Source organism: Exophiala xenobiotica (assembly GCF_000835505.1).
Source record: "Exophiala xenobiotica strain CBS 118157 unplaced genomic scaffold supercont1.6, whole genome shotgun sequence".
Taxonomy (NCBI): Eukaryota; Fungi; Ascomycota; class Eurotiomycetes; order Chaetothyriales; family Herpotrichiellaceae; genus Exophiala; species Exophiala xenobiotica.
The window spans coordinates 2,938,407-2,964,127 of NW_013562489.1; the positions used below are offsets into that span (position 1 = coordinate 2,938,407).

General features: G+C 47.6%; 9 protein-coding genes across 9 annotated transcripts; 5 read left to right on the forward strand and 4 right to left on the reverse strand.

Annotated features, from left to right (window-relative positions):
- Positions 1-1,400: 1,400 nt before the first annotated feature.
- On the forward strand, positions 1,401-3,362 carry PV05_10368 (uncharacterized protein; the record flags this gene model as incomplete). The annotated part of the gene is made up of 5 exons (XM_013456799.1): positions 1,401-1,529; positions 1,600-1,815; positions 1,907-1,930; positions 1,972-2,496; positions 2,592-3,362. 5 exons carry the CDS (start codon positions 1,401-1,403, stop codon positions 3,360-3,362), a joined length of 1,665 nt encoding a protein of 554 aa, XP_013312253.1.
- An 859-nt stretch (positions 3,363-4,221) lies between these two features.
- On the reverse strand, positions 4,222-6,145 carry PV05_10369 (uncharacterized protein; the record flags this gene model as incomplete). Its single annotated transcript, XM_013456800.1, has 2 exons — positions 4,222-5,940; positions 5,987-6,145. 2 exons carry the CDS (start codon positions 6,143-6,145, stop codon positions 4,222-4,224), a joined length of 1,878 nt encoding a protein of 625 aa, XP_013312254.1.
- Positions 6,146-7,079: 934 nt separating this feature from the next.
- PV05_10370 (uncharacterized protein) lies at positions 7,080-9,629 on the reverse strand (the record flags this gene model as incomplete). Its single annotated transcript, XM_013456801.1, has 1 exon — positions 7,080-9,629. One exon carries the CDS (start codon positions 9,627-9,629, stop codon positions 7,080-7,082), a length of 2,550 nt encoding a protein of 849 aa, XP_013312255.1.
- Positions 9,630-10,127: 498 nt separating this feature from the next.
- On the forward strand, positions 10,128-12,367 carry PV05_10371 (uncharacterized protein). The gene is made up of 2 exons (XM_013456802.1): positions 10,128-11,639; positions 11,699-12,367. Exon 1 carries the CDS (start codon positions 10,473-10,475, stop codon positions 11,271-11,273), a length of 801 nt encoding a protein of 266 aa, XP_013312256.1. The 5' UTR covers positions 10,128-10,472; the 3' UTR covers positions 11,274-11,639; positions 11,699-12,367.
- PV05_10372 (uncharacterized protein) lies at positions 11,261-12,681 on the reverse strand. Its single transcript, XM_013456803.1, has 2 exons — positions 12,315-12,681; positions 11,261-12,228 (listed from the first exon to the last, which is right to left on the reverse strand). The coding sequence occupies exons 1-2, from the start codon at positions 12,584-12,586 to the stop codon at positions 11,310-11,312; spliced, it is 1,191 nt and encodes a 396-aa protein (XP_013312257.1). The 5' UTR covers positions 12,587-12,681; the 3' UTR covers positions 11,261-11,309.
- A 225-nt stretch (positions 12,682-12,906) lies between these two features.
- On the forward strand, positions 12,907-14,905 carry PV05_10373 (uncharacterized protein; the record flags this gene model as incomplete). The annotated part of the gene is made up of 2 exons (XM_013456804.1): positions 12,907-12,972; positions 13,019-14,905. The coding sequence occupies 2 exons, from the start codon at positions 12,907-12,909 to the stop codon at positions 14,903-14,905; spliced, it is 1,953 nt and encodes a 650-aa protein (XP_013312258.1).
- Positions 14,906-15,646: 741 nt separating this feature from the next.
- PV05_10374 (uncharacterized protein) lies at positions 15,647-15,973 on the forward strand (the record flags this gene model as incomplete). The annotated part of the gene is made up of 1 exon (XM_013456805.1): positions 15,647-15,973. The coding sequence occupies one exon, from the start codon at positions 15,647-15,649 to the stop codon at positions 15,971-15,973; it is 327 nt and encodes a 108-aa protein (XP_013312259.1).
- A 286-nt stretch (positions 15,974-16,259) lies between these two features.
- On the reverse strand, positions 16,260-18,083 carry PV05_10375 (uncharacterized protein). The gene is made up of 3 exons (XM_013456806.1): positions 17,191-18,083; positions 16,572-17,129; positions 16,260-16,518 (listed from the first exon to the last, which is right to left on the reverse strand). Exons 1-3 carry the CDS (start codon positions 17,494-17,496, stop codon positions 16,390-16,392), a joined length of 993 nt encoding a protein of 330 aa, XP_013312260.1. The 5' UTR covers positions 17,497-18,083; the 3' UTR covers positions 16,260-16,389.
- A 615-nt stretch (positions 18,084-18,698) lies between these two features.
- PV05_10376 (alpha,alpha-trehalose-phosphate synthase (UDP-forming)) lies at positions 18,699-20,714 on the forward strand. The gene is made up of 5 exons (XM_013456807.1): positions 18,699-19,045; positions 19,097-19,469; positions 19,529-19,899; positions 19,946-20,288; positions 20,342-20,714. Exons 1-5 carry the CDS (start codon positions 18,757-18,759, stop codon positions 20,541-20,543), a joined length of 1,578 nt encoding a protein of 525 aa, XP_013312261.1. The 5' UTR covers positions 18,699-18,756; the 3' UTR covers positions 20,544-20,714.
- Positions 20,715-25,721: the final 5,007 nt, after the last annotated feature.

A 25,721-nucleotide genomic window follows, 5' to 3' on the forward strand; every position in this document is an offset into this window, starting at 1 on the left:
CCAATCAGCTTCTCGATGTCTGAAGGACGAACGAATCACACCGAGGGTTTCCGATATGGTCTTGACCCCCAGTCCATGAGTTGCGTAGCCTCGAGCCCAGATTGGCAAGCGGGAGGTCTGGGCTTTCTAGAAGCGAGAGATAGTTAGTATCTATGGATAGATAAAGTCATACCTTTTACCCTTTTACAAGTATCCATGAAACGTGTATGGCGAGATAGATGTGGGACCCTCACGGACCCTATATGGAAAAGAAGATAAACCCCTTGGCGCCCAGTGATAGACAAGACTCTCAAATCTCCATGCTGATAACTATACGAAGCTCCTTCTGAGCCTTTCTTGGAGTTGTCTTGCAAGGCTTGTCGCGACAACTGCCAAGTCTCGGGCATCAGAGCCCCGGCACATATTGTTCGCACTGGGTGCTTGGGAGTTCTCAAAGGTGGGCAGTAGTGGGGAAGCTTCCACAGACCACGACACCTCGTATCTGAAATGATGTACGGAGGACTGCTCCCGCAGTGAGGTGCTGCTGGTGTTGTGGTAAGTAATGATGCACAAGGTATAGATGGTTCCTGAGCTACTTGACACACTTCGCAGGTACTGGTATGCACTAAGGCAGGAACTTTAGGAATTTCCGGCCAACGGTCAATGTTGGCGGGCAGCACGGGGGCTACTTTGCTGTACAACGCTCCATTCTCCATGTTGTCAAGCCAAAGCATTCCATCTGATCACGTCTTTACCACTTCGCTATCCTGACAAAATCCAGTATCTAGATCCCTGGCGACGTTTCTTGTCAGTCCTAACTTCCGGGACGGAAATCGTCCTCCATCCGTGGGTGCGGAGCCCAACCGCTCGACGTCGAGGGACATCTACACCTGACAAGCAATGATCTCAAGCACACCCAGTCACGAGCTCTATCTGTTCTATGACCAAAGTCAATTGCATCCCCGGATTAGACCCCTTAAGATACTCCATGTCCACTCTGGGCATCTGGATTGTGCATTACCTTAAGCTATTATACAGCCTTCCCCCACCCTTTTGCCACCACTAGATAAGCGACATCAGCCATACCACACGGAACAGCGCGCAGGCGCAGCAACGAACGATTCGCGGTAGCCGAGGCTCCGACGGCACGATGAGTGCCGGGACCGTACCGACCATTTGGACGTCTTGCATTATTATTGTGGCCTCTCGAAGAAACAACAATGGAGGTACGGGACCACCGAGGGGTCTCATGCCCCAGGTTTGACTTGGGCCATCAGCCGCAGTACCTTGGGCCAAATGACACCCGCGCGAACCGAATTGCACATTAACACGGCTGCATGGTAAGCTCTATGTTACAGGTAGCATGACCCTGCGTTCATCTTGACTCCCCGTGATCTTTGCCCTGGTCCTCTTCGCCCACAATGTCGCTGTCGTACTTGATTCTGTTCGTGCTCGTCCTGCTTCTCCTGCGAGTACTACGGATTGGAAGAAGACCCAAGGGATATCCCCCTGGACCACCCACGATACCTTTACTTGGGAACTATCATCTGGTCAGTACTAAGTTCCACTCCACGTCTTTCCTACGTCAATTACATAGCATGTCAACTGATATTCAAGTAGTTTCCGCATAAAGATGTCCATCTCCAATTCCAGGAATGGGCGAAGCAATACGGACCCATTTACAGCGTCATGCTGGGAACAAAAACGTTGGTGGTGCTTTCCAGTGCAAATGCTGTCAAAGATCTCCTCGACAAGAAGAGTGGCATCTACTCCGACAGGCAAGAGATGTACGTCGGCCAGACGCTATGTAGTGGAGATCTGAGAATGTTGATGATGGTATGTCTCCGGCTTTCGTTTTCCAATGCTGCTTCAATGATGCACCAATAGTTCGGTATTGGCAAGAGAGCTAACATTCTTCCTATGTTAGGGCTACACTCCAACATGGCGATATGTGAGTTTTGACCTCCTATGACAGCGTGCCCTCCTCATCAGGATGGTCGTCTGGCATCGCGGAGTAAGCCACTGATCATTGCCCTCACGCAGCAACGCCGCATGGTCCACTCGCTCTTGAACATCAACTCTGCAAAGTCCTACGTGCCCTACCAAATGCTCGAGAACAAGCAAATGCTCCATGAGATGCTCATACAACCACACCTCTTCCTCGAGAATATTCGCCGGTACTCCAATGCGCTCACCACGACCATGGTCTTCGGCTGGCGGAGCCCGGAGTATGAAGACCAGCACCTCAAGCAACTTTTCGAAGGCTTCAACGAGATGGCTACGATCAGTCAGACGGGCGCGGCGACATTAATCGACTTGTTCCCCGTGTTGCGCAATTTGCCTGATTTCCTTCTCCCAGCGAAAAAGACAGCCAAAGACCTTCACAAGCGCGAGAAGGACCTGTACATGACTCACTGGCTGAACGCCAAGCGTGCGTATGCCGAGGGCATGATCAAGCCATGCTTTTGCGTCGGTATGGCGGAAGCCCAGAAGGTCGATGGGTTTAGTGATGATCAGGTACGTCCCTCTGCCTGTCGTCTTGCCGTCCCACGGGGCCGGTCAGAGCCGAAGATACACTTTCTCCAGCCATGCTGACAAGGGACTCTTCACAGGCAGCTTACATATCCGGTACACTCCTCGAGGCCGGCTCGGACACCACATCCAGCACGCTGTACGGCTTCATCCAAGCGATGCTGCTCTTCCCCGATGTCCAACACAAAGCCCAGTCCGAAATCGACCGAGTCTGCCCCGACCGTCTACCCACCATGGACGACGAGCCTCATTTGCAATACATCCGCGGCTGCGTCAAGGAATCCCTGCGCTGGATGCCGACGACGATCCTCGGCGCCGTGCCGCACGCCGTGTCCCAGGACGATTGGTACATGGGCTATCTTATCCCCAAGGGCGCCGCGGTGATGAACAACGTATACACACTCAACATGGACCCCGAGCGATACCCAAACCCAAGACAGTTCAATCCGGACCGGTACAAGGACGACTTCAAATCTGTGGCGGACTCCGCCAGTGATCCGGATGGTACGAAACGCGATCAGTTCACGTTTGGGGCCGGGCGGCGGATTTGTCCCGGCATGCATGTAGCGGAGCGTAGTTTATTCCTAGGTATCTCGAGGATGTTGGCCGCGTTTGATTTCCAGCCCGAGCTTGATGAGAAGGGGAGGCCGATACTCCCGGATCCGGACAAGTTGACGCAAGGTTTTGTCTGTATGCCACAGCGGTTCACGGCAAGAATCACGCCGAGGAGCAAGGAAAAGGCGGAGATGGTGGAGAGGGAGTGGAATGAGGCGGAGAAGGCGCACCTACATCCGGTCACGAAGCAGTGGGTCGATGATCCCATCGGTGCACTACCGAGCAGGAAGACCTGACCATGCTTAACATCGGCAGGCGATTTTACGATCGATTCAGTTCGCTACGCAGTGCGCAACGATCGGCGGGTTCAAAGTGATTTCGATAGATAACGAGAGCCAAAAGATCCGTTCGCACACGATGGTGCAGTGTGGATCGTTTTCAAGGTCGTTGCTTGACAAAAAATTCAATCCCACTGTGGAATATTGTAAATATCCTTCAAGCCGGAAAAGTGCCCCCACAAAAAGCCCTTGTTTTCAAGGAAACAGACATGGTCGTGATAGCACAAGTCGGTATGCGACTTCCAAAATCCTCAAATTCGCTCCTGTCCATCAGTCGTGAATCAACACACGCCTGGACGAAATGCGCCTCCCACTCCCTGTACCCCTCGCTCACTCCCGAAATGCGCAGCGACATGCCTCTGACTGTCACGTATAGACAGCCTGCAGAGCCTATGCAGGCGCAGAGCTCGATCGGCCTCACGCCGCTGCCCAGCTATCCACCAACTTGCCAGAATGATTTTACTGAGGTGGAATAAGATATAGCCAGGAGCGTTGGCGCGGAGATGCTGGACCAGAGGAGCTGCTGCTGGGCTGGTGGTGGCTGGTAAGCTTTCATCTCAAGATGATAGTAGTATTGCTGATTCGGAACGGATGCTGGGTCGCGAGGAGTGCTCAGATATGGCGATCGCAGAATCAGGCTGCGGAGTCGCGCCTTGTGGGGCGCAGTGATCGGGATGTCGAATCTGCGGCCGTCGGCATCTCGCTGAAGGATCGTGCATGGCTTGTGGCTCTTTGCGCGATCCGAAGAGTCACAGCCCCATGGCTTGGTGTATGGCGTATATTGGCCTTGCCGGTGGTTACACACTCAAGTAGGTGTTCACACAAGCTCGTCAGCGTGTCCAAAAGGGTCGTCATCGAAAATGAATTTCTTTTCGTTGTTTGCGTCCTCTTTAGCAGCCTTGAGTCGCCCTTTGGCACCCTTAAATGCCTCATTCGATCCCTTCTCGTGTTTGATAGACTTTTCCTTGTCCTTCTCGTCTTTGGCTTCCTGCACTTTTTCGTCCTCGCGCATCTCTGTTTCATTGAGAACATCGTCCTTGTCCTTGGATTCCGCTTCCTGGATTTCCCTCAATTTCCCTCTCGACCAGCCTTGCACTGGCTCAGCTACGGCTATGGAGTAATTCTGCGCAGCCTCAACGGAGCAAGCAAGCACATCTTGCCCAACGGCGGACCACCGCAGGTTCCAAATGACTCTGCCATCTTGGGACATGTCATGCTGAAGTGCCGAGCCAAGGAATGGCAACTGTTCGATAAATCGCGAAACACCCTGCAACCGCAACACTTGCACAGTCTCATCGGCCACTGAGAATGACAAAGTCATCAGGTCTTGACCGGACGATCGGTCCCACCTAGAGACACTGTTGGCGATCAAAATACGACCGTCGCCGCAAGGATCCGATATGGCTTCAGCGAGCAAAGCGGCCGTTCCAAAGTCAATCGATTCGGACATGTAGTTGAGGTGAAAGTCCGAGCCATGTGCTGTCATGATCATCATTTCAGGCCTGTACATCGCATCGTCCTTGCAGCCGACATCAATGTGAGTCCTTGGGAAGCCAACGTAGGCGTGTACGCCCGGGCTTGAAGGGATGTGAATTGGAACAAGGTTCGTGCCACCGCTCATCCGCCCGTGACCGTCATTGTGAGAAGACACAAGCTCTTCAGAAACCTTTTGCTCATACACGATATCGCACCAGCCGTTGAGTGCATGGCATCTCAGCACTTTGAGGGGTTTGAAGCTGTGGACAAAATGGATGTAGTGACTCGGCCACTTTTTGACACCAGTCGTTGCGTTTTCTTGATCGTTGTGGAAGAACGGCGCCCAATTCTTCTCGGCCATCGGTCTAGACCCCTCCCCGGTGATGCTGAGGATGGTGGTAACGTTGGAAAACGGTCGGAAGATATGCATGGCCCTTGTTACGTCCTTCAGTTCATAAACCATGTTGAACACGACCACCGGCTCGGCATCTTCGACATCTTCTTCGATGATGATCCTTGGGTCTTCTGGTCCGTAGAAGCCTCCACCAGCGATATAAGGAGCGGGAATGGTAAAGACTGTCGGGAAAGTGATCTCATCCCCATGCCAGTGAATAGTGTGGTTCTTCAGCTCGTTCCAATCTTCGTCGTATAGTTGACCGCGCAAAAAGCTCATAATGGGCCATGCTCTGTTTTCCTTGTCAAAGAAGATTACCCGCGTTACTGCGAGGAAGACCTGATATTTTTCCAACCAGACACTCGATCCTGCCAGTCTTGCCCATCTTTTCGCTACCATTTCCTCAAACGGCAGTTCCTTATCCCCTTCAGGATAAATGATCATAGGATGGTGTTCCAGAGTCCTCGCGACATCGGTGAGGTCATCTTCAAGGTAGAAGCTTTCCTGAACTCGAAGTCGTCCTTCGTACTTCATTTCTTCGCAGGTACGCTTTCCAGCTCTACCATCGTTGACTAAGCCGGTGAGGGGCATATACTGGAAATCATTGTACTCGTATTCTGCTTCTTCGCTGGCTACCTCGTCGATGGCGTATTCTAGATCCCATGTCTCGGAAACATTAGCCAGACGTATGAGAATGGAGGTTGCGGCATACCCGTTTTTGAGATGTCCAAGACCATGTTTGCATGAAAGCAACGATCAAGACGGCTGCAAGAAGAGTCCGAATAACCCTTCGGCGGTTGCCCAAGCGCTGCCCTCCCAGAGATGGACTTCCTGGAGTCTTCATGTCCGGTCTGAAGGTGTTGGTGAACATGTTGAAGGCTGCGACGAAAGACGGCATCTGAGCAGGTCCCAAGAAGACGCGTGGAACGGAACCATATTAAGGACTTCCAGCCAAAGGAGTGCAGTACAATCAAAAAGACGTGTGCCAGACGTCACGTTGTCACGGACATCATGTCTATTCTGCCCAGCCTTACCTGAGGCGCGCCCGAAGGCCACAGAGGTGTCCGTGTACCACAGCCCCTGACGGGCAGGGCCAGCTCTGGAAGATGGGGCATCCTTGAAGAGAGACGGCCCTTGGTGTTATGCGCCTGGTCTGAGAAAGCTTTTGACGTCTTGAGTCGGAGATGATTCGCCTCCGTGTTCAAGCGGACATTGGTTGTCAAGTTCTCCAGCTGGTTTGCTGTACACAGTAGTGGCAGAACATCAAGCTATTGCATGCTGGAAGCTGTCCCTTTGGTACAGTACTATACCTAAGACACGAAAAAGGGGCAGATGGCTGATGCTCCTGTCAAAGTAACAGCCACTGCGCAGATGGGGACTTCACTTCTGCATGAGCCAACGGGCCTTGTTCTTGGCGTCAAACCCCACGACAAAAAGTCGAGTCCCGGACCAATTCTCCTGGCGCGTCCACCACATCCTGAATCGAGCGTGCTGCCCTGCCACATCATATCCCTCATGCTGGTAACACGGACGATGGGAAGAGTGGTGTAGAATATCGTCGTCAACCTATTGCCTGCTGTGTTCTTGCAAAATCGACCTTCGGCTTCGACGTTTAATGTGGGTCAATGGCTGCAGGACTCTTTCTACGATCAACTAGCCACATACAGAGCTGACAGGTGTCATCTGAAATGAAGCTCTCGGTCCCCTAGATGTGGGCGCTGATACGGCGTTGAGCCGTAGGGCATCTGTTTGATGGTGTCATTGGCGTTTAGCGGGTTCGCTCGACTATTATGGTCTGATGGCATTCAATCCACGCTTTCCAGAGCTGAAACCTCGTCCTGCGCGACATCTTCCCTCTCGACTGCCCTTGAAATCTCGTACGTCAAAACACTCATATCCAGGTAAGTAAGCATGAGCCTGTATCTGCGACTGTTCTCGCCAGCGATCCATGGTTCCATGTCTCTGGGCTTCTTCCACTCTCGCGTCTGGGAGGTGGCAGCTGTTGAGGTTGGTGGTGAATTGGTTGATGAGCGGCTTGTTTTGATGCTCTTCTCGACCATGTCTTCATCGATTTCATGCTGTGTATTCCCAGACGAGCCATAAGCATGCTCAAGCTCGTCTTCAGAAACAACTACGACGGCTGGGTCGAAGGTGGTCGGCACGCCGTCAACCACACCATCTGAGCCCCATTCATTGGATGCTTCAGGGTCCAACCTGCCCTTGTGGTTTTGTCCCACGAATCGTCCTTGCACGGGAGAGGTGGCAATGCCCAGCAGCGGCATGTAAGGTCGGACGTGTCTAAGCTCCTGTTTCCTGCTCGGCAAGATCCAGTCCACGCGCAATCCGAGGTCCCCAGTCTTCTCGTTCCTGGTCAGCGTACATATGGCACAACGGCCTATTTGAGAAGCTATAATGACAATCCCCAGCTCCGGTATCTGCTGGATCATGTTGATTCTGTCGAGTTGTACGTGATTCGTCATCTCGATGTTTTCCGGTAAAGCCTGTTTGAGTATGTTGGCGCAAAATACATGAGCAGCGCTTGCTTCTGGCGCCATCAGAAGCCTAAGATTCGAAGCAGTACAATGCAGCGTTGGGATTGAGGGTACTTCGCTCCGTATGGCGGCACTTCGAAAGAGGCGATAAGCGGCTTTCCGCATCCAAGAGGAAATGGCCTGTTCTGATGGATGTTGTACGTACGTTGGCGGAATGGTGTTGGGTTCAGAAATTGCTAGATCTTCAGCTTCTTCGCTATTGCGTTGCGCAAGACTGGACTGCGACGTGGCGCTTCGATGACTGTTGGAGGACTGCCCCTCCTGTTCCTCTGAGCTCAACCCATAGTGGCCTTCTGCGTCCTCGTCCTCTTCCTCGTCCTCCTCCTCGTCGTCGTCGTCGGGTCCAGATTGCTCAGTATCAAAGAGCAGCGCTTGTACTGAATCAGCGTCCGCTTCTTCATTCTCGCGAGCTAGTTCGGCATCATCAGAGGCTGTATGAGAATGGCTAGCAGCCACACTATCTGCCATTTCCATATCGGTACCCGTTCCATTTTCTTGGTCAGCCGTAGCAGACGGTTCGCGCGCCTGTTCTGCACCATCATTTTGAACGCTCATAATGGCATTGGAGCTCACGTCGTCATCATCAGATTCGCCTAGATCCGACCATGAATCATAAGTCTCTTGACCGTCTTCGTCAGCCGCGTCCGCAAGTGGAGCACCGTTGATATTAGGATGAGCAAGGCTGTTGCCAGGAGTGCGGAGGCGGACGATGTTGGTGAGATCATAGCTCTCACCAATGTGCCCAGCATATTTGGTCGCTTTGGAATGGCCACAGAACTGTTCCATGGACCGGGCAAGGCGAAAAGCTTTGGGATCAAGCGCAGCAACGATCCAGCCACCTTCTCGTCGCCTGAAAAATCCGGAGCGCATCCTCTTCTCAGCAAAGTCCCATGTTTTGAGACAGTAACCTTGCCAGATCAGCCACATCTTCATCTCTCCGCCAATGTCGGTACTAAGAAGCCATCTGCCGTCGTTATCGTCGTCAGTATTGACAAATGAAACGCTTGGAATGTTGTGATTATGACCTTCAAAGCCGCCGAGAGTGATCTTGTAATTCTTGTCGCGCGGAGGAGGGGCAGGATCTCCTCCTTTGCATTGCCACTCCTCCCAGTCTGGTTGTTTTGCATGATCAGCGATGTCGATTGAGTCGTCATCCTGCGGATCTCTGTCGCTATCACTCTGTTCCGTCAAGGCAAAAGCAAAGACTGTTATCTTGGAACAAGGATCATCGCTAGGGACATGATGAGGTGTATTAGCTGATACTGCAATCATGCGGGCCTTGGAATGGATGGAGAGCCCCCAAGCCGACTCGTAAACCCATTGGGTGAAGAACGCTCTCACTCCTACATAGTCACTTCGCGCATTCGTACTGAAACGGTATGGATCCCTCCGGATTGCTTCATCAATGGCCTTTGTAAAGTATGCAGTAACATTGCCAGAATCTGTCGCGACGAGCACGATTTCTTCAGAGCCCAGGTCACCGACAATCATGTGGTTTATGGTATGAGGGGAATAAGTATCAATGTAGCCTTCTGCCAGAGGTTGTGCAAGCGTAGCCGGGATCAAGAGAGAAGGTAGCTTGCGTAGTTTCTGGAAGGGAAATTCTGGTCTGTAGACGGCGATCGAATCTCGATTGGCAACGAAGTAGAGGTTGTAGTGCTGAGAAAGCGCAGTCAGATTATTCCTCCAGTATGCCAGCGGCGGTGGATGATATAGTCCATCTCTTGCGAACCTTTCTCTGCCCGATTCGACACTCGTCAAGCCGATACTGACTGATTGAAAGGACCTCAGATCATCCTCCATTCCGCCCAACTTTCGAAGATTCTGCTTGTCGGAGGGGCATTGACCAGGAATCTCTGTACACTAGAATTTGTCGAATTCTGTAGGCACACACGATCGCCTCTTTGTCATTCTATAGGGTCAGATCGCAGCGAGGAACCTCAGAGTGGTTTGAGTTCGCCAGGAGGTCGCTCGGATCCAATGGGCAGGTGGAAGGTCATGAGCGCAGTCTTGGTAGCGAGTCTCGGTCGCTGCGGAATAGCTCTGTTCCCAGCGCGGCAGGGCACGACGAGCCCAGGGTGCAACACGTCGTCAACGAAAGGCAGCAGATGACAGCCGAGTAGTGACGGAGTGGACGGTTGCGAAATGCGGGTGATCGAAAAGGAGCATCGAAGGCGTACGACGTGTCGCAAAGTGCAAGCCGCGGGCGGATGAGATTCGCAATGACGCAGCGCTAGCAGGCGAAGAGATACATCTACTAGACCAACATTTCTGTTTACGAGCGATACTCTACAGCACCATCCCGCTGTCACCTCATTCTCGACCGATCGCCGACACCTGCTCTTTCTTGCTGTGGTTGGCAACACAAGAAGAAGCTTGCAGGGCACGCTTTCTCTCCCAACCAACGAGTATTTTTTCCTTCCTGCACCCGACGCCACCCTGTCCACCCATCATCCGATCAGATGCATGAGACTTACTGAGCCTCCGCAAGTGTCCCGCTGTCTCCTTGGCTCTGCTGATTCAATCTCTCTGTGTTCGTGAGGAGACAACGTTACACAGCAGTAGGCTGCTCAGAAAGCGAGAGCAGCTCATCACCCTCCTTCAGATCTCAACGAGTTATTTCTTACACAAAGTTCAAACGCAGCTATGGATCTCCTAGCAACGGTCCGGAAGGAAGGTTCTCGAGGAGGACGTGGGGACTTCCAGTGGTCCGATGTTCAGACTTCTTCGCACCGAGAGAATTATCTAGGGCACTCGTTGATGGCTCCGGTTGGGCGTTGGCAAAAAGGTCGAGATCTCAATTGGTTTGCCAAAGCCGATAAGGATGCAGACACGGGCGAAGATGCAGATGCCAAAGCTGCGCGAGAACGAAGAGAAGAGATTCGGCGAATCAAAGAGGCTGAGGAAGATGCGCTTGCAAGAGCTCTGGGATTACCTGTCGCGCCTCGAAACAACCCCAACCTGGAAATGATAGGCGCCCAACGCGAGGTTGGAAAAGTTTTGAAAGAGGCTGCAGAAGATGATGGGCTTGCAGGGACAGGGGGAGTCGGCTACGGGCGAGCAACAGGGGTGTCAGGCGCGAAAGAAGGAGAGGTCACTACCGAAAGACTTGCAGGTACGGGCGGAGAACAAGACAAGGAGTTGCAAAATGCTCTCAAGGAATACAGAAGGCGCCATGGCGAGCGGAGACAGCGCAGCCGAAGTAGAGAGCGCCACACGGATGGTAGACATCGACGACGGCACCGAGACGAAGCTCCTCGACCCAGAGATCGGAGACAGCGCTCGCCCAGAGACAGGCACAAGGGCAGACGATCCAGGTCAGTCTCATCTGAAAGAGATAGGTCTCACCAACGACGCGAGAGACCACGAAGCAGGTCTCCTGGTCGTCACCGCCGTCATGAAGAGCACAGACGTCATGAAAATGCAAGACGAGACAACCGACGATGAAACATTGATTGGCGGTGTATGAACAGAAGAACACTCTCAGCGCAAGCCCAAAGAGGCATCAAAGACATCGCCCTCCAGATCCTTGATATCCACATCCACCACGCTTGATGCACGTCCAACCCCGGGTCCTTGTCTTACAATATCGGCCGATGCACTGGTGTCCACAAATTCCTCCAGCTCCTCACTTACAGTCTTGAGTTTCTCCTTGACGCTAGCTACGCCTTCGACCCCGACAATATGTCTTGCTGGAGGGTTTTCGTGCCCACCAATAGCAGTCAGTGCATGGACGGTCTCGGCTATCAACTTTTCTGTGTGAGCATGGCTCAAAGGCGGATACAAGCTGACCACTTCATTGCGACTGAGCAGGTAAGGCCCACTTTGTCGTTCCGCTTCCGAAGATGGTGACTGAATTTCCCTTTCTGGAGGTGGAGGATATTGAGCTCGTATTCCTGGCAGCCGGTTGATCAGTCCATCCAACAGGCCCCGGAAATTGGGAGCGGTGTGCCCAAAGTCCCTTGAGTATTCTTTCATCGGAGGGGCAGATGTGATTTTATTGGTCAGAATCCCGATTTCCACGCTGGCTTGGACAATTGTCAGTTTGATGTTGAAGGGGGCTATCTCATAGGCAATGCTGTCGCAGAAGCCTTCCAATGCCCACCCCGACGCACAATACATGCTAAGGCCAGGTGTCCCAAGATGACCAGTGATGCCAGCAAGTACTATGATGTGTCCATTCATCAACGTCCGCATGTGAGGGATGACAGATTTGATTATATTCATTGGCCCGAAGAAATTCTTCTCGAATTGATCTCGGACCATCGTCAACGTCCGCTGGCTCGCTGAAAGTTCTTCAACCGTTCCAATGATTGCCTCGCTGGTGCAGCAGAACAAGATGTCAACCTTCTTGAAGACATGGACCGCTTCTGCAATAGCTGCCTGACATTGCCTAACATGTCTGTTACAAGGTTAACGATGCCTTCCAGCGTAACTTATGCATGAAAAGGGCTGTACAGAAACCGGGGTGACAATGGAGCTCCATACCTGATATCTAATGGTACAATTTTCAATCGGTCTTTCCATCCGTTTGTTCGCACCACTTCGGAAAGGAAGTTCTTAAACTCTTCACTTCGTACGCTCTCATCCTCAAAGTCGGCCTGTATAATGCCAGAGACAACATAGTCCCCATGGTCGAGGACTTGCTTCGCAACCGAAATGCCAATAGGGGAGTCTCCAGATGTCAAGAGCCACACCCGCGGAGCATTATGCGTGGGAAACTGAGGCGTGGGTATGGGCGCCGACGCTCCATTTGCCATTGCAGAATTGACAGGTCATCGCCTAACCGCTGATTGCCATTCTGAGCGGACGAACTGAGCTGAATTGCATAGCTAGATTCTAGGAAAGAATGAATATGTCGTGATCAAACATGGACGGCTCATTGGACTGGAGATGAAGGCGACCTTGAGGTTGCCAAGACCTCGGCTCCGGACCAAACCTTTTCCGCAGCTTTTCAGGTCGGTCCCCAGCCGTGCCAGCCCACTCACTCGCGATTGGGGCCTCTGGCCCATTGATTCTGCCACTTTGTCAACTGCAGACCGCTGAGCACCTTTGTTGTGCACGACTCTGATCAGACAATATGCCAGAGTCAACTGGTACGGGCGCCGGCCGCGGCACTGCCGCGAGGCAGGAAGAAGGTGGAAAGGTGAGCATAAATCGAAACCACTCCGACATATACTGATAGTCAACAGTCCATGATTCAAACCGTCCTTCAAGGACTGGCCATTTTCATGCTCACACAATTTGTCGTAAACCAGTTTTTCGGCTCGAAGACGCAGTCTGGTGATTCTGCTCCCAAAGCAACGGCCAACTTTGAAGACCGGGCCGATGTCACTGCCCTGACGAATTACTCCGCGATCCCATACAACATCGCACCAGTATGGCCTGAGGGCAGCACTGTCGACATCCAAGTGTACGTGTCGCCGGATGCCTCTGTCTCCCGCCTGTCCGATCAGGCAAAAAACACTCTTGTGTTGGATGAGAAGAACTTCCAGATTGGAAATTACAAGGAGAACAGAGAGATCCACACGAATATCGCCATCCCGAAAGAGGTGCAACATAACGGAACACTATGGGCACATTTTCTGGTTGCGCTGGCTGGCAATCAATTGGACCCTACAGCGGCTAACTTCGACCCTGCCAAAGCATACCACTTTAGCAAGCCTCTGAATCACTACATCCCAAAGAAGAAAGTGCGCAAACTGAAGAACTTGCTCGACAAAAGCGATGGAACCGACGAGGATTCCGAAGAGCCACAAGGTGTGCAGATTGGGTCATTCTACCACCCTAATTTTACCATGGCTGTCATACCCAATGCGGGCGTCCAGAACTGGCGACAAATGCACCCGGCGCTTCGCAAAAATATTGTCCTCGAACAAACTGGCGCCCGAGATGCGTCTGGCATGAACGGATGGTACTACCCGGTCATTTTCTTGAACACCTTCTGGCAGCTTCGCTCTCATATGACCGAGCTCAACGACACTGTCACCGAAATGCCGCTGAACATCAACCTGTACAACATGGTCAACTGGCAATACAGCATGCTTGCGAGCATTGACGAAGGCATGAAGCAGAACCAACAACAAGCTGCTTCTGGAGGTCCGATGCCTGCCAGTGGAGACGGCAGTGAATTTGAGAAATTCAAAGAAATCCTGCTCGACACCAACTCCTACCTGCTTGGCACGACCTTCGTGGTCAGCATCTTGCATATGCTCTTCGAAGGTCTTGCTTTCAAGAACGATATCGCCCACTGGCGCAAAAAGAAAGACAACGTGGGGACCTCAGTCCGGACCATCTTGGCCAATGTTTTCATGCAGACCGTCATCTTCTTATACCTTGTCGACAACTCTGAAGGGACCTCCTGGATGATCTTGGCTGGTCAAGGCTTCGGGATCCTCCTGGAAGCTTGGAAAATTACAAAGATGGTCAACGTGCGCCTGCGCGAACCTGGGCCGGACTCGTCTTTTAAGTTTCTTCCTTACGTCGTGGTGTTCGAGGACAAGCACAAGCTCTCGGAGACGGAAAAGAAGACTCAGGAGTACGACCAAATCGCTTTCAGATACCTCTACATTATGGCGGTGCCTCTCCTGCTCGCTTATGCGGTCTACTCCCTCGTCTATGAGACGCACAAGTCATGGTACAGCTTCGTTATTGAGACACTCGTCGGATCGGTGTACGCTTATGGTTTCTTAATGATGGTGCCTAGCTTGTACATCAACTACCGACTCAAGTCTGTTGCACATATGCCCAGCAAGGCACTCACCTACAAGTTCTTGAACACGTTTATTGACGACCTATTCGCCTTCACCATTCGCATGCCCTTCCTCCACCGTCTCGCCACTTTGCGCGACGACGTCATCTTCTTTGTCTGGCTGTATCAGAAATGGGCGTACAAGGTCGACTACACTCGGGTCAATGAATTTGGTCAGGGTGGCGAAAGCGAGGATGAGGACGAAGGAAAGGCTGATGAGAAGCCCAAAGGCCTGGAGGGCCAAGATACCAAGGAATTGAAGCCAACCGCTCCTGTTGCGAATGCCAGTGGCACAGAGGCCAAGGCTGGTGCGAAGAAGAGAAAGTAGAGGTTCTTGTCGCCACCGCCATTGTTTTTCTGGAGACGCTTTGAGGTCCTCTACCACGGTTCAAGTCCTCCTAGCCAGCCACCCTGCAGTGGCGGAGCCAATGTGCGACGTGTCGGTACATGGAATCCTTTTCCTAGTTGCCTCACAGGTTGGATACCATCTAGCTCAGACATCAAGCTAGACATTCATGACTATCACTAGATTCGTCGGCATGCGAACAGATCTATACGGGCTATACCCGTAGCGTTGCCGAGCAGTGCTACGCTCGCTTTCGGTGTCTAGTTTCTTAGTCTGATGTATAAAATACAAAATCATCAGAACAACTTCATCTGCGAAGTTTCATCTATGGAGGCAAAGACATCACAGCCTCATCATCCTCCATCCGCCAATCACATGGGCCAGTGTCGAGTCGTTCTCCTGCGTCATCAATCGCATTACAGGAGTAAGTGAGCGTCACTTTCTTTTCCATGACATCAACAGACTCAACCTCAATCTCAGAGCGGACTTGACTATTCGACACAAACTACAAGTACACCTACTCCAACCATATCATGAACACTCTTTTTCTCCAGTCATCATCAAGTACCTGGTACCCAGTACACAACCGAACCCAACTACTGGTAACCTTACCCACTTGACCGGTTTCATTTCCTTTACACACAACATAACACACCAGAACAGGAGGGCAACTTTGAAAACCACAAAGAAATACTGCTAGTAGTTAAAAAAAACCAAACGACCATGACTCCCAACATCATGAAATCCCAAACGGACACGTCCAAGTTCATCGGCACCAAGCCCGACTCGTCTTCGCACGACCCCCATAACAACAACTTCCAAAACTACAACCCGGCGTCTGACGACAAGAAAGCCAGCACCGGAGCGCCACTGTTGAGCTCGCAGGGTGCAATAGGCTCCCAATTCCGCGCGGACGGCTCGATCGGGCAATTAGGGGAGACCGTCGGCGGACCGTTAAGCAAAGACGGCATGGTTGGAAAACATTTCACGGAGTCGGGAAGTGTGGGTGGAACGATAACTAATATGGTTGGGGGCGCGAAGAAGGAGTAGAGTCGGCCGTCGACCGTCGACCCCAACAGTCGAAACAAAGAAGATATCATTGTGTGGGATGATGTGTTGAGCTGAAGGGGCTTGATTTGCGATGGCGGCCGGCCAGGATGAAAGAAGACTGAGGGCCTGTTTGTACAATCAACACATTGCATGGTCAAGGCATGGAATGCGGCGTCAAGCCTTATGATAAGCATGCACGAGTACTGCAGAGCTCGTTGGGACCTGTAGAAAATGTATCATTACGACACCTGAACGTTGCACGTAAGCAAAGGTGAATATGGTTCGTCAAGGATTCTCATTGCGGTCAGGTTATGTCTGCTGTCGTTATTACTCATCGGCCCATGGTGATGAGCATCATTATTTTCTATCGTCATGTTTCGTGCAAGTCTGCCATGTGCCACTCCTCCGCCAATTGCTCACTGCTCGTCCCAAGGCGTAAGGGCATCTTCGCCCACCTTCTCCTTGATCAGACTCGTGCTTAGGTTCCACAGAGCCTCGGCGAGAGCAGGATCTGAAGCTTGCGACGACTCTTTGCCCGGTTGACCCTGCACCTATATTAGTATTTTCAGAGAGCGTGGGTCAAAAGAATAGGACATACCGGATCGACAAAGTAATAGCCCTGCAAATTCTTCTCCTCGATCTCAGGACTGGTAGCCGCCCACAAGGCGCTGTACGAACCTTGTTCGACGTCTCGTCCGATGGTCGTCATGGCCCAGGAGAGCATGTTGCCAAAAATGCCGGGATAGGCGGCCTTCCATTGCTGCTGCATGTTCGTGTTGACGGTACCCGGGTGAACGCTCAATGAGAAGACGTGGTCACCGTTGGGCTTGAAGACTTTCTCGGGAAGAATGAACTTGGCGCACAAGATCATCGCAAGCTTGGTACGGGCGTAGAGGTGTGTGGGACCGAAGTTCTCGTCGTTGATCTCTTGGAGGGAGCCGAAGTGGATGTTGGAAGGTGCCATACGGTGGACTTCTGATGCTTCGAAGACAATACGCGGTGGGGGTGTGTCGGGTATCTTGGAGGTCTTGCGGATGAGTGGGTAGAGAAGGTTGACAGCATAGAACTGGCCTAGGAAGTTGACGCCGAAGTGGCGATCGATGCCGTCTGCGTCGAGGTCGAAGGTGTTCGTGTTGATACCAGCGGAGAGAATGAGCTGTGAGGGAGGTTAGGGAGACTGTGCAAGGGGGTTGTGAGTGGGGTGACAGGTGCTTTACCAGATCCAGTCTGTCCAGCTTGTTACGGAGGTCGCTAAAGACTTGCTTGACTTCCTTGAGGTTGCCCAAGTCGCAGCCGACCCAGTCAACGTCGGCACCGGGGGTTTCTTCTTTGATCTGCTTGATGGCTTCATCTCCCTGCTCCTCCTTGCGGTTGATCATGACGACTTTGGCTTTGGCCTGGGCGAACTGGCGAGAGATTTGGAAGCCGATGCCATTTGCACCACCAGTGACCAAAGCAACACGACCAGAGAGATCGTGTAGCTCCTTCTTGGGGCCGATGACTGCGTGAAGTGCGGATTGCATGTTGGATTGGTTGCGGGTGAGACTGCCGTTGATGGAGGTGTTGTGAATGATGTTGATGAAATGAGCAAGAGAATGATGTTGATTTTGGCCATAGACTCGAGAGGTTTTATCGCTTGGCTTCAGGTTCAATCATGGAAAATGGACCGGAAGACAGGTCCGTGGGGACTCGTGGGATCCAGCGATGACATCGACAATATGACAGGGCGTCAGGTTCTTTCCACAATGGTACGAGTACTTGGTGTCGTCTAAGGCCTCAGAAGGTGCCGGAGACGCACCTCCCCATCAATCAAAAGTCCAGACCTGATCCCTCATAGAGCCCACGTGAATTCGATACCTTACTGTAGGTAGACCGGCATCAGGACTTCATTCGTCAGGGTTGGACTGTGAGAGCTACTCGTATCAATCTTCTATTCCTCCCTTATCGTGTGGAGAACACCCTCGTACTGTACCAGTGAAGCTTAGGGAACTACCACAGCACTTCCTACAGTGCAATCAGGTACGTACCTAGGTATGGAAGTCTCTGCCTGATGCTGCCACGAACCTCTTTTGTTTCATGTTCATGTTCATTGTATGATCAAATCAGCTAAAATTACACGTCACTCTGACAAGGTCCGGGATCAAAACCCGCAGCTCCCATGGATCCGAGTCTTTGGCAGGTAGTCTTGAGTGGTGTCATTCGTCAAACCCATCGAGCCTGGATCCCAGCTCGGCGGACCATCCCCCGCGTCTTTGGAAATGATTACCAGCTTGTGTGATTCGCTTCAGCCTCGTCTTAGCCAATGCCAAGCTCCACGTCCACGCACGTCCTCCAGTTGGGAGACAATTCCGGTCATGATGGGTCAGTTCTTCCTCTTCTATGCGGGTCGCTATTTTCGGAGAGAATTGGTTTTCTTCGTTTGAGGCAAGATGAACCGGCAAGTCCCTTCAATAATCTTGAGCTTCGACAACGTGCTCAATATATTCGTGTCCAGCGCGGGCCAGCCTTCACAGACGCTCCGACTGACCTGAGATCGTCAAGGCACACCTCAAAGTTGTTTCTACGAGTACAAGTGGCGAGACAGTCACTGGCCACCAGAGCTCCACACTCTCATAGTTCCATCCCGCAATGGCCCCTGATGTCATGGTGCATCCCAAGAACAATTTGTATTCCAAACCTCTATATCTATTCGACTTCCCCATATGGAAACCTTCATGTCAGCACACACGACCTCCAATGCCCCGGTCTACTGCATCTTCGGCCCAAGGTAGCAGCGTTCGACCATGGATCCCGAATTCGAAGGGCGGGTGCTTGTCATCGCCAACCGACTGCCCATCACCATCAAAGACCACCATGACGGGAATTTCGAATACAACATATCCTCAGGCGGCCTGGTCTCTGGACTGAGGAGTCTGGCCAAAGCTGTCGATTTCAAGTGGTTTGGCTGGCCCGGAATTGACATCCACCGAAATGACAAAGACAAAATCAGACGCGATCTCCAGGATAAGTACCATGCTTATCCCATTTTCCTGAACCACGAACTAGCTGAAAGTCACTACAATGGATTCTCTAGTGAGTCAGAGACCTCCGGGTATGCCAATGCTCGGCTAACTCCGTGTGCAGATTCTGTGTTATGGCCGCTGCTACATAGAATGCCGGAAAAAGTCGGTGCAGAAGAGAGCTGGTCAAAAGCATACCAGGAAGTCAACGAGATCTTCGCCGACAACATCGTCCCGATGGTAGAAGACAATGACCTCATCTGGGTCCACGATTATCACTTGATGCTTCTTCCCGGTATCTTGCGTTCTCGACTAGAGAAGAAGAAAGGCCTCCGCATAGGGTTCTTCTTGCACACGCCGTTTCCCACCGACGACTTTTTTACCATCCTGCCCTTCCGCGAAGAAATCTGCAGCAGCCTACTTCTTTGCGACGTTGTTGGCTTTCATACGCAAGAATACGCCCAAGACTTCTTGGACAGTGCTTCAGTCGTCCTGGAGTAAGTCGACAGAGAGCCCATTTTTCTGGCACATTGAAATGTCTGACATTGCATTCCAGGGGCGTATCAAGGTCACCGTCCGATCTGCATTGGGCTGGTAGGAAAGTGATAGTCCACGGGTTCCCAATCGGCATCGAACCGGAAGACTTTCGAGAGAAAATGGAGACGGAAGGCGTCAAGCGAGAACTGGCAAAATTGCGAAAGAACTTCGAGGGTCAAAAGATCATCCTCGGAGTCGACCGTCTGGATTACATCAAGGGCATTCCTCAAAAACTGAGAGCCTTTGACAGGTTCCTGACCGAACATCCCGAATGGGTGGGCAAGGTGACTCTCATTCAGCTAGCAATCCCTACCAGAGCCGAAGTGACTACTTATCAACGACTGCGCGAGGAGGTGGAAAGTCTCGTTGGTCATGTCAACGGCAAGCACGGTAGGTTTCCATCCCTATCTTGCATTCTCGAGGCTGACTGTGTCAGGTACATTCTCTTTTACACCAATCCACTATCTGTACCGGTCTGTGAAGCCAGAACAACTGTGTGCACTCTATGCCGTCTCGGATGTCTGCATCATCTCATCCATCCGAGATGGCCTCAACATGGTGAGCTACGAATACATCGCTTGCCAGAACAGCTCGACGGCCGGGGTTCTCATGATGTCCTATTACGCTGGTGCTGTCAAGACACTCCCCTCCTGCCTTGTCATCAATCCGTGGGACATTCCACGATTCGCAAATGCGATCGAGGACTCGCTGAATATGCCCGAGGGGGAGCGCAAGCAGCGGTACAAGGAGAATGCCGATGTGGTCGATCGGTACACCAGGTAAGGACAACTGAAGCGATATTGGATGCTGTTATGGTGCTAACGCCGTTTAGTGTTCGTTGGGGAACCACGTTTTTGAACACTCTGTACAGAATGCATGTTCCCTCGCAAGAGGACTTGCCCGATCCGTCCGAGCAGATGCATGAGAACGACCGCCGGCAAATAAAGAGCGCCCACCTCCTGCAGGAGAGATCGCGAAGCAGAGGGACCAGCGATTCTGGCAATCCCAACGGCGCCAGCACTCCGGACCACTAAGCCAGTGCTCCATCCTGAATGATTCTTTGGCGGAGGAGTTTTGATGGCTGCCTCGAGATATATATATGCATAGCGATGTTAATCTTTCTCATAGTCGCAGGAGTCGAGGTAGATCAAGTTGATAGGGTACTAGACATAGCGACGAGGAATGAACCGGGTAATGGTCCCAGCTACTATCTGTGCAATTTGTGTCGCCGCTCTCGCATTATATCCATGCAGATGAGCTACCAAGGGGTTCTAGCTGTTGAGGAAGAGTCTGCAAAACAAGATCATTGCTCGATATGTATGTTTGGACGTACTAACATAACTATGCTTACACGTTGTAACTTGGCTGTGGTAGTGCCCGTCCCTGATTGATGAGTGTCACCGCAGACTTTTGTCGTGTGGCCACCAACCAGCCCTTGTTGGACACTGAACTTTGCTTCGTTTGGAAAAGGTATGATCTCAGTAAGATGATTTCTTTCGGTCAAGCATGCTCCTGTGGTTGTAGCGGCGGAAGAGATTGATTAACTAACTAATCTAAGAGGGAAAGACTGGCCGCTATATGTAGTCACTCGTAACTGAGCGCAAGGAGGGGGAATACTAGGCTGGGCAAGTATCCCGACGCTAATATCACACTCCCCACGTGTTACGTGTTATCTTCACCGTGTAGTTATAGCGGCGGAAGAGATTGATTAACTAACTAATCTAAGAGGGAAAGACTGGCCGCTATATATAGTCACTCGTAACTAAGCGCAAGGAGGGGGAATACTAGGCTGGGTAAGTATCCCGACGCTAATATCATATCCTCCTCTACTTCCTTACGAGTACCTACGAGTCACGTATTCTTATTGTTCTACTAAGCCATAGGGCTCGCAACGCATTATATCTTCTCTCCTTTCCTTCTATCTTATTTCTCTCTCTTTTATAATATATAAAAGGTATATTATCTTCTCTATTATATTATATTTTAGGGAGCAATAGTCTATTAAGATCAAGAATAGCTCGTAACGATAGCGACGACGCCGCGCGAGGTATAGAAACCCTTAGACCCTAACCCTTTCGTAAGATTTAGAAGTTTTTATTTTAGTTCTTTTATAATTTCCTTAATTTACGCTATTTATAACTAATAAATTTAATACGCGATAGTAATCTAAGTTATTACGTATTCTTATAACTAGAAAAGAGTAAATATATCTTATAAAAGAGATAGGAATAAGTAGTAATCTCTTAAGTTAACCTCTAATATCCCGTCGGCTAGTTAAATATTATAGATATCTCTATATCTTATAGAGAGTATCCCTTCTAGCTCGATACGTATAGATTCGTATAGATCCTATAGAATTTAAACCCTATTATCGTCGACCTTAGACCCTTTTTATATATCCCTATAACTATACTAGTATAGTTTATTAATTAGACTCGCTAGATTCTAACTAATAATTAACTATTACGCTCGTCCCCTTATATTATACTATAATTTTAAGAAGATATACTAATTTATAGTTATTATAGATCGTTTCGAGAGCTTTCGCTTTAAATCGATAAGATTTTTTCTTTAATCTTTAATTAATATTTTCGTAGTAATCTATAATAATTTATAATAGCTAGTAATAATGTACAATACAATATATCGACTAACTTTACTATCACCGTAACCTCGCGTCGCTTAGGTCGATTAGTTACTAACCATCTTAATACGTAATCTATTATATTTTAATATACCCTCGATTAGACTTAATTCGTAATTAATCGTAAATAAACTTCTTTCCTCTAGTTCGAAATTATTTATTAACGTTCGTAATAGACCGTACTAATTATACTAAAGTATACTATATATAATCGATTGAAATCGTTAATAATCTTAGTAAGTTTCCTCTTTATTCCTTATATATTCATTAGTAACTAATAGTAATAGACTATATCTAATATAGAAATATATAGGGTCCCTTCTTCTTTTATCGTTCGATCGCCGATAAACTTAATAGTGGTAAGTACTCTATATTCCTTCGTAACTATTTGTAACCGTACGAAATAGCTTATATATATTGTCACTAAGGCTAGCGTATAGCTAACTACTCTCTTAACTAAAGTAAGTACTATTCGTTCCGCTCCGTTATATATATTAACGTACTAAAACGCTATAATACTACTAAGCCATGTAAATATACTAAGTAAGTTTCCGTTAGTTTTTATATTAATTTATAACTAATAGTAATTATAAGAAAGAGCGTAAAGACAAGGGTAAAGATAAATCGTAAGTATTTGTAATTCGTATAAAACCTTTCGTAACTAACCGTAATAGTACGTCGACTAGCGTAATCGATAACCACTCCTCGCCTATATTAGTAACGGCCTAAAAAGGTTCGTAAGGGTCTATAACCGCGTATATTTATTTATTACCGTAGAGTAACCTCTTTCTTTCTTAGAAAGAGTATATATCTATATAAAATACGGCGTAATAAATAATAATAAAATAATTATATAAGATTTCCGTTCGTAAGATATCGTAAGATTTAGTAATAATTATAGTTTATACTTTTCTTACTCTCTATCCTTTAGCTTTTTCTTTGTAGACTAAAGTCGTAATTTATAACAAGTTATATCTCGTTAGTATTAAGTAATATTTACTATTAATTCCTTTTACTATATTAAAATAGACGTCGCTCTTTTAACGCTCTTTATACTATTAATTATAATAGTAGATCTTAGATCAAAAGAGTTCATAACTAAAGAATTATAATAATTAGATTTAATATTCTCTACTAAAACCTCGGGAGGAGATTTAGGTATTAGTTCTCTTTCTTTTAATATAGTCTTATTTTTTTAATTCTAATTAATTTTAATTATATCTAACTATAAGGGCTAGAACTATAAAGTTAGAATCTTTTGTTTATCTTAGTTTTCCTTCTTTATTTAATCTAAACGTACTTCTAAACGTTTACTTAGATTAAAAGGAATAGTAGTTAACTTATCGTAAGAAGAAGTATTATTTTACTTCTTTTTAAAGAGTTTAGTTACTTCTAGACTAGTAATATTAATTTAAATAACTTATTTACGTAATCTTCCCTAGATTTTCGAAGAATTCTAGAGTATTTTAACTCGATCCCCTTATAATTTAGTTAAAATAAATCTCTAGCCGTTAATTAATATCCTAAGTTTATTACCTTTTAGGTTAGCTAGATAGTAAGTTCCTAACGATATAGTCTTTACTACCCAATACGGACTGAACTAGCGTCCTTCGAACTTATTATATTCTTCGGCTCTAATTAAAACTTATTAATTAATAGAAAGAGAACTCTCTTTAACGAGTTTCTTTCGAATCTTACTAGCTACAATAGCGCGATCGATTAAACGTTGATTCGCTTATATATAAGTATATTATAGTATCTCGATTCTTTATAAGGTTATCTTCTAATCTTTCGAGATATCTAATTATCGAGGATTATTATCGTCGATAGAAAGTCTTAGTTAATAGTTAAATAAGAGATAATACGGGGATTTCTTAGTTATTACGTAGATTTTAATCTATACGATAAATAAGGCTTAAGATAGATATTAGTCCTATAGAATAGTGGGTTAGTTCGTAAGAAAATATATTAACATTATCTTTAGAAATCCGTTAAAGTTCTCGATCTTTCCGTTTATTTATGGATAGTACGGTATTATTACACGATATTTTATCTTTAATAGCGAGATATAATAGATTATTATCTCTCTCGTTAGATTTTATCCGTTATCTAAGAGAATCTCGCGTAGTACTCCGTAAATTATTGTAATATAATCGTAGAGGAATTTTGTAATTATTTTAGCTTTAGTATTGGGTATAGCGAGAGCTATTAATTATCTAGTAAGATATTCGATCGCTATAATAATCTAATGGTTGTCTACGAATATTTTCGATAGGATATCGATTAAATTAATCGTTTATCTATCGAAGATTTATAGTATTTCTTTATTAAAGGTTTATAGTTATTCTCTCTTTTACCCTAAATAGCTATATTAAAAAATCTAATACTATAAATAACTACGTATAAAGATACGTATATCTTCTTAAAGAGAGGACTATTATCCTTGTCTTTAGATAATACTAAGAATACTAGGGTATTCGAGATATTTATATTTAGTATATATTCGTTTGAGGAAGTCCGTATAAAAAGATATTAAAATGTAAGGACTTTAGACGTCGTTCTTAATACGATAGAGTATATTATCCTTAATAGTAAATAAGAACTAATTTTCGTATAATTTCGAGCGGATACGTATAGATAGCTATTATCCTTCCTAAAGTAATTTAATTATTGCTTTAGCTTATTTATTCTCTTTAAGGCCTCGTAACGTAGTGAATTAAGTCGTAAGGTTCCGCGATCCTTATCTTATAAGATTAGAATATTGATTGATAGTATTCGAAGTAACTATTAAAGAACCTTTCTAATAGTAAATCTTTAAGTTATATTTAGAGAAATTAATAATTTAATAAGCGAGTCGTTTTATAGGGTTTTATATTATTTAGAGATATTTTAAATTTTTATAATCTATAAAGATTGTAATCGAATAGTTGTTTTTAATATAAATACACTATATATTTAAGGTATATTTAATTGTAAGTAGTTCTTTTTTATGAATAGAATAATTAATTTTTATAGGCGTAAGCTTTTATTCTTCGTAAGTAATGGGACGAAGTCGTTTCGAGTCGTAATCCTCTTAAAGTAAGACTCTATTAATAGTTTATTTACTAGTATCTATCTTAATAAAAAATAATTATATTATATTTAGCTATATTAAGACGAGAGTATTTATAAAGGCTTATTTTAAAGATTAAAAAGTATTCTCCGCTGTAGTATTCTATCTAATTTTTCGAAACTTACGTTTTCTTTCTTTAATATTCGCTTTCTATAAAAGTAGAAATAATAGAACGTAAGTACGTATAAAACCTTATATATATCTACGATAGTATAAAGCTAAACTAAGGAATTATCGAAGTTTATATATATTAGTTAGAATTAGCTATTAAAGAATAATATCGACCTTTATTGTAAAAGATCGAATCTATTTATTTCTAATTGTATAGCTATAAAATTTAAGTTCTTTTATAAGAAATTAATACTTTAAGGGTTTAATGTATAAGGAATATATTTCGAGTATCTTAAAGATATTTATAAAATATTGTAAATATTTAGAGAGATCGTTAGAGTAGAT

What these genes read in the sequence shown, in the direction of transcription:
- PV05_10371 (XM_013456802.1), top strand. Translation starts at nt 10,473, where the DNA reads ATGGATCTCCTAGCAACGGTCCGGAAGGAAGGTTCTCGAGGAGGACGT.
- PV05_10372 (XM_013456803.1), bottom strand. Translation starts at nt 12,586, where the DNA reads ATGGCAAATGGAGCGTCGGCGCCCATACCCACGCCTCAGTTTCCCACG. An exon ending in ATTGTACCATTAGATATCAG is followed by an intron (nt 12,229 to 12,314) that starts GTATGGAGCTCC and finishes ACCTTGTAACAG; the next exon opens with ACATGTTAGGCAATGTCAGG.
- PV05_10375 (XM_013456806.1), bottom strand. Translation starts at nt 17,496, where the DNA reads ATGCAATCCGCACTTCACGCAGTCATCGGCCCCAAGAAGGAGCTACAC. An exon ending in AGCTGGACAGACTGGATCTG is followed by an intron (nt 17,130 to 17,190) that starts GTAAAGCACCTG and finishes CCTCCCTCACAG; the next exon opens with CTCATTCTCTCCGCTGGTAT. An exon ending in GCTATTACTTTGTCGATCCG is followed by an intron (nt 16,519 to 16,571) that starts GTATGTCCTATT and finishes ATATAGGTGCAG; the next exon opens with GGTCAACCGGGCAAAGAGTC.
- PV05_10376 (XM_013456807.1), top strand. Translation starts at nt 18,757, where the DNA reads ATGGATCCCGAATTCGAAGGGCGGGTGCTTGTCATCGCCAACCGACTG. An exon ending in AGTGCTTCAGTCGTCCTGGA is followed by an intron (nt 19,470 to 19,528) that starts GTAAGTCGACAG and finishes ATTGCATTCCAG; the next exon opens with GGGCGTATCAAGGTCACCGT. An exon ending in TCATGTCAACGGCAAGCACG is followed by an intron (nt 19,900 to 19,945) that starts GTAGGTTTCCAT and finishes TGACTGTGTCAG; the next exon opens with GTACATTCTCTTTTACACCA.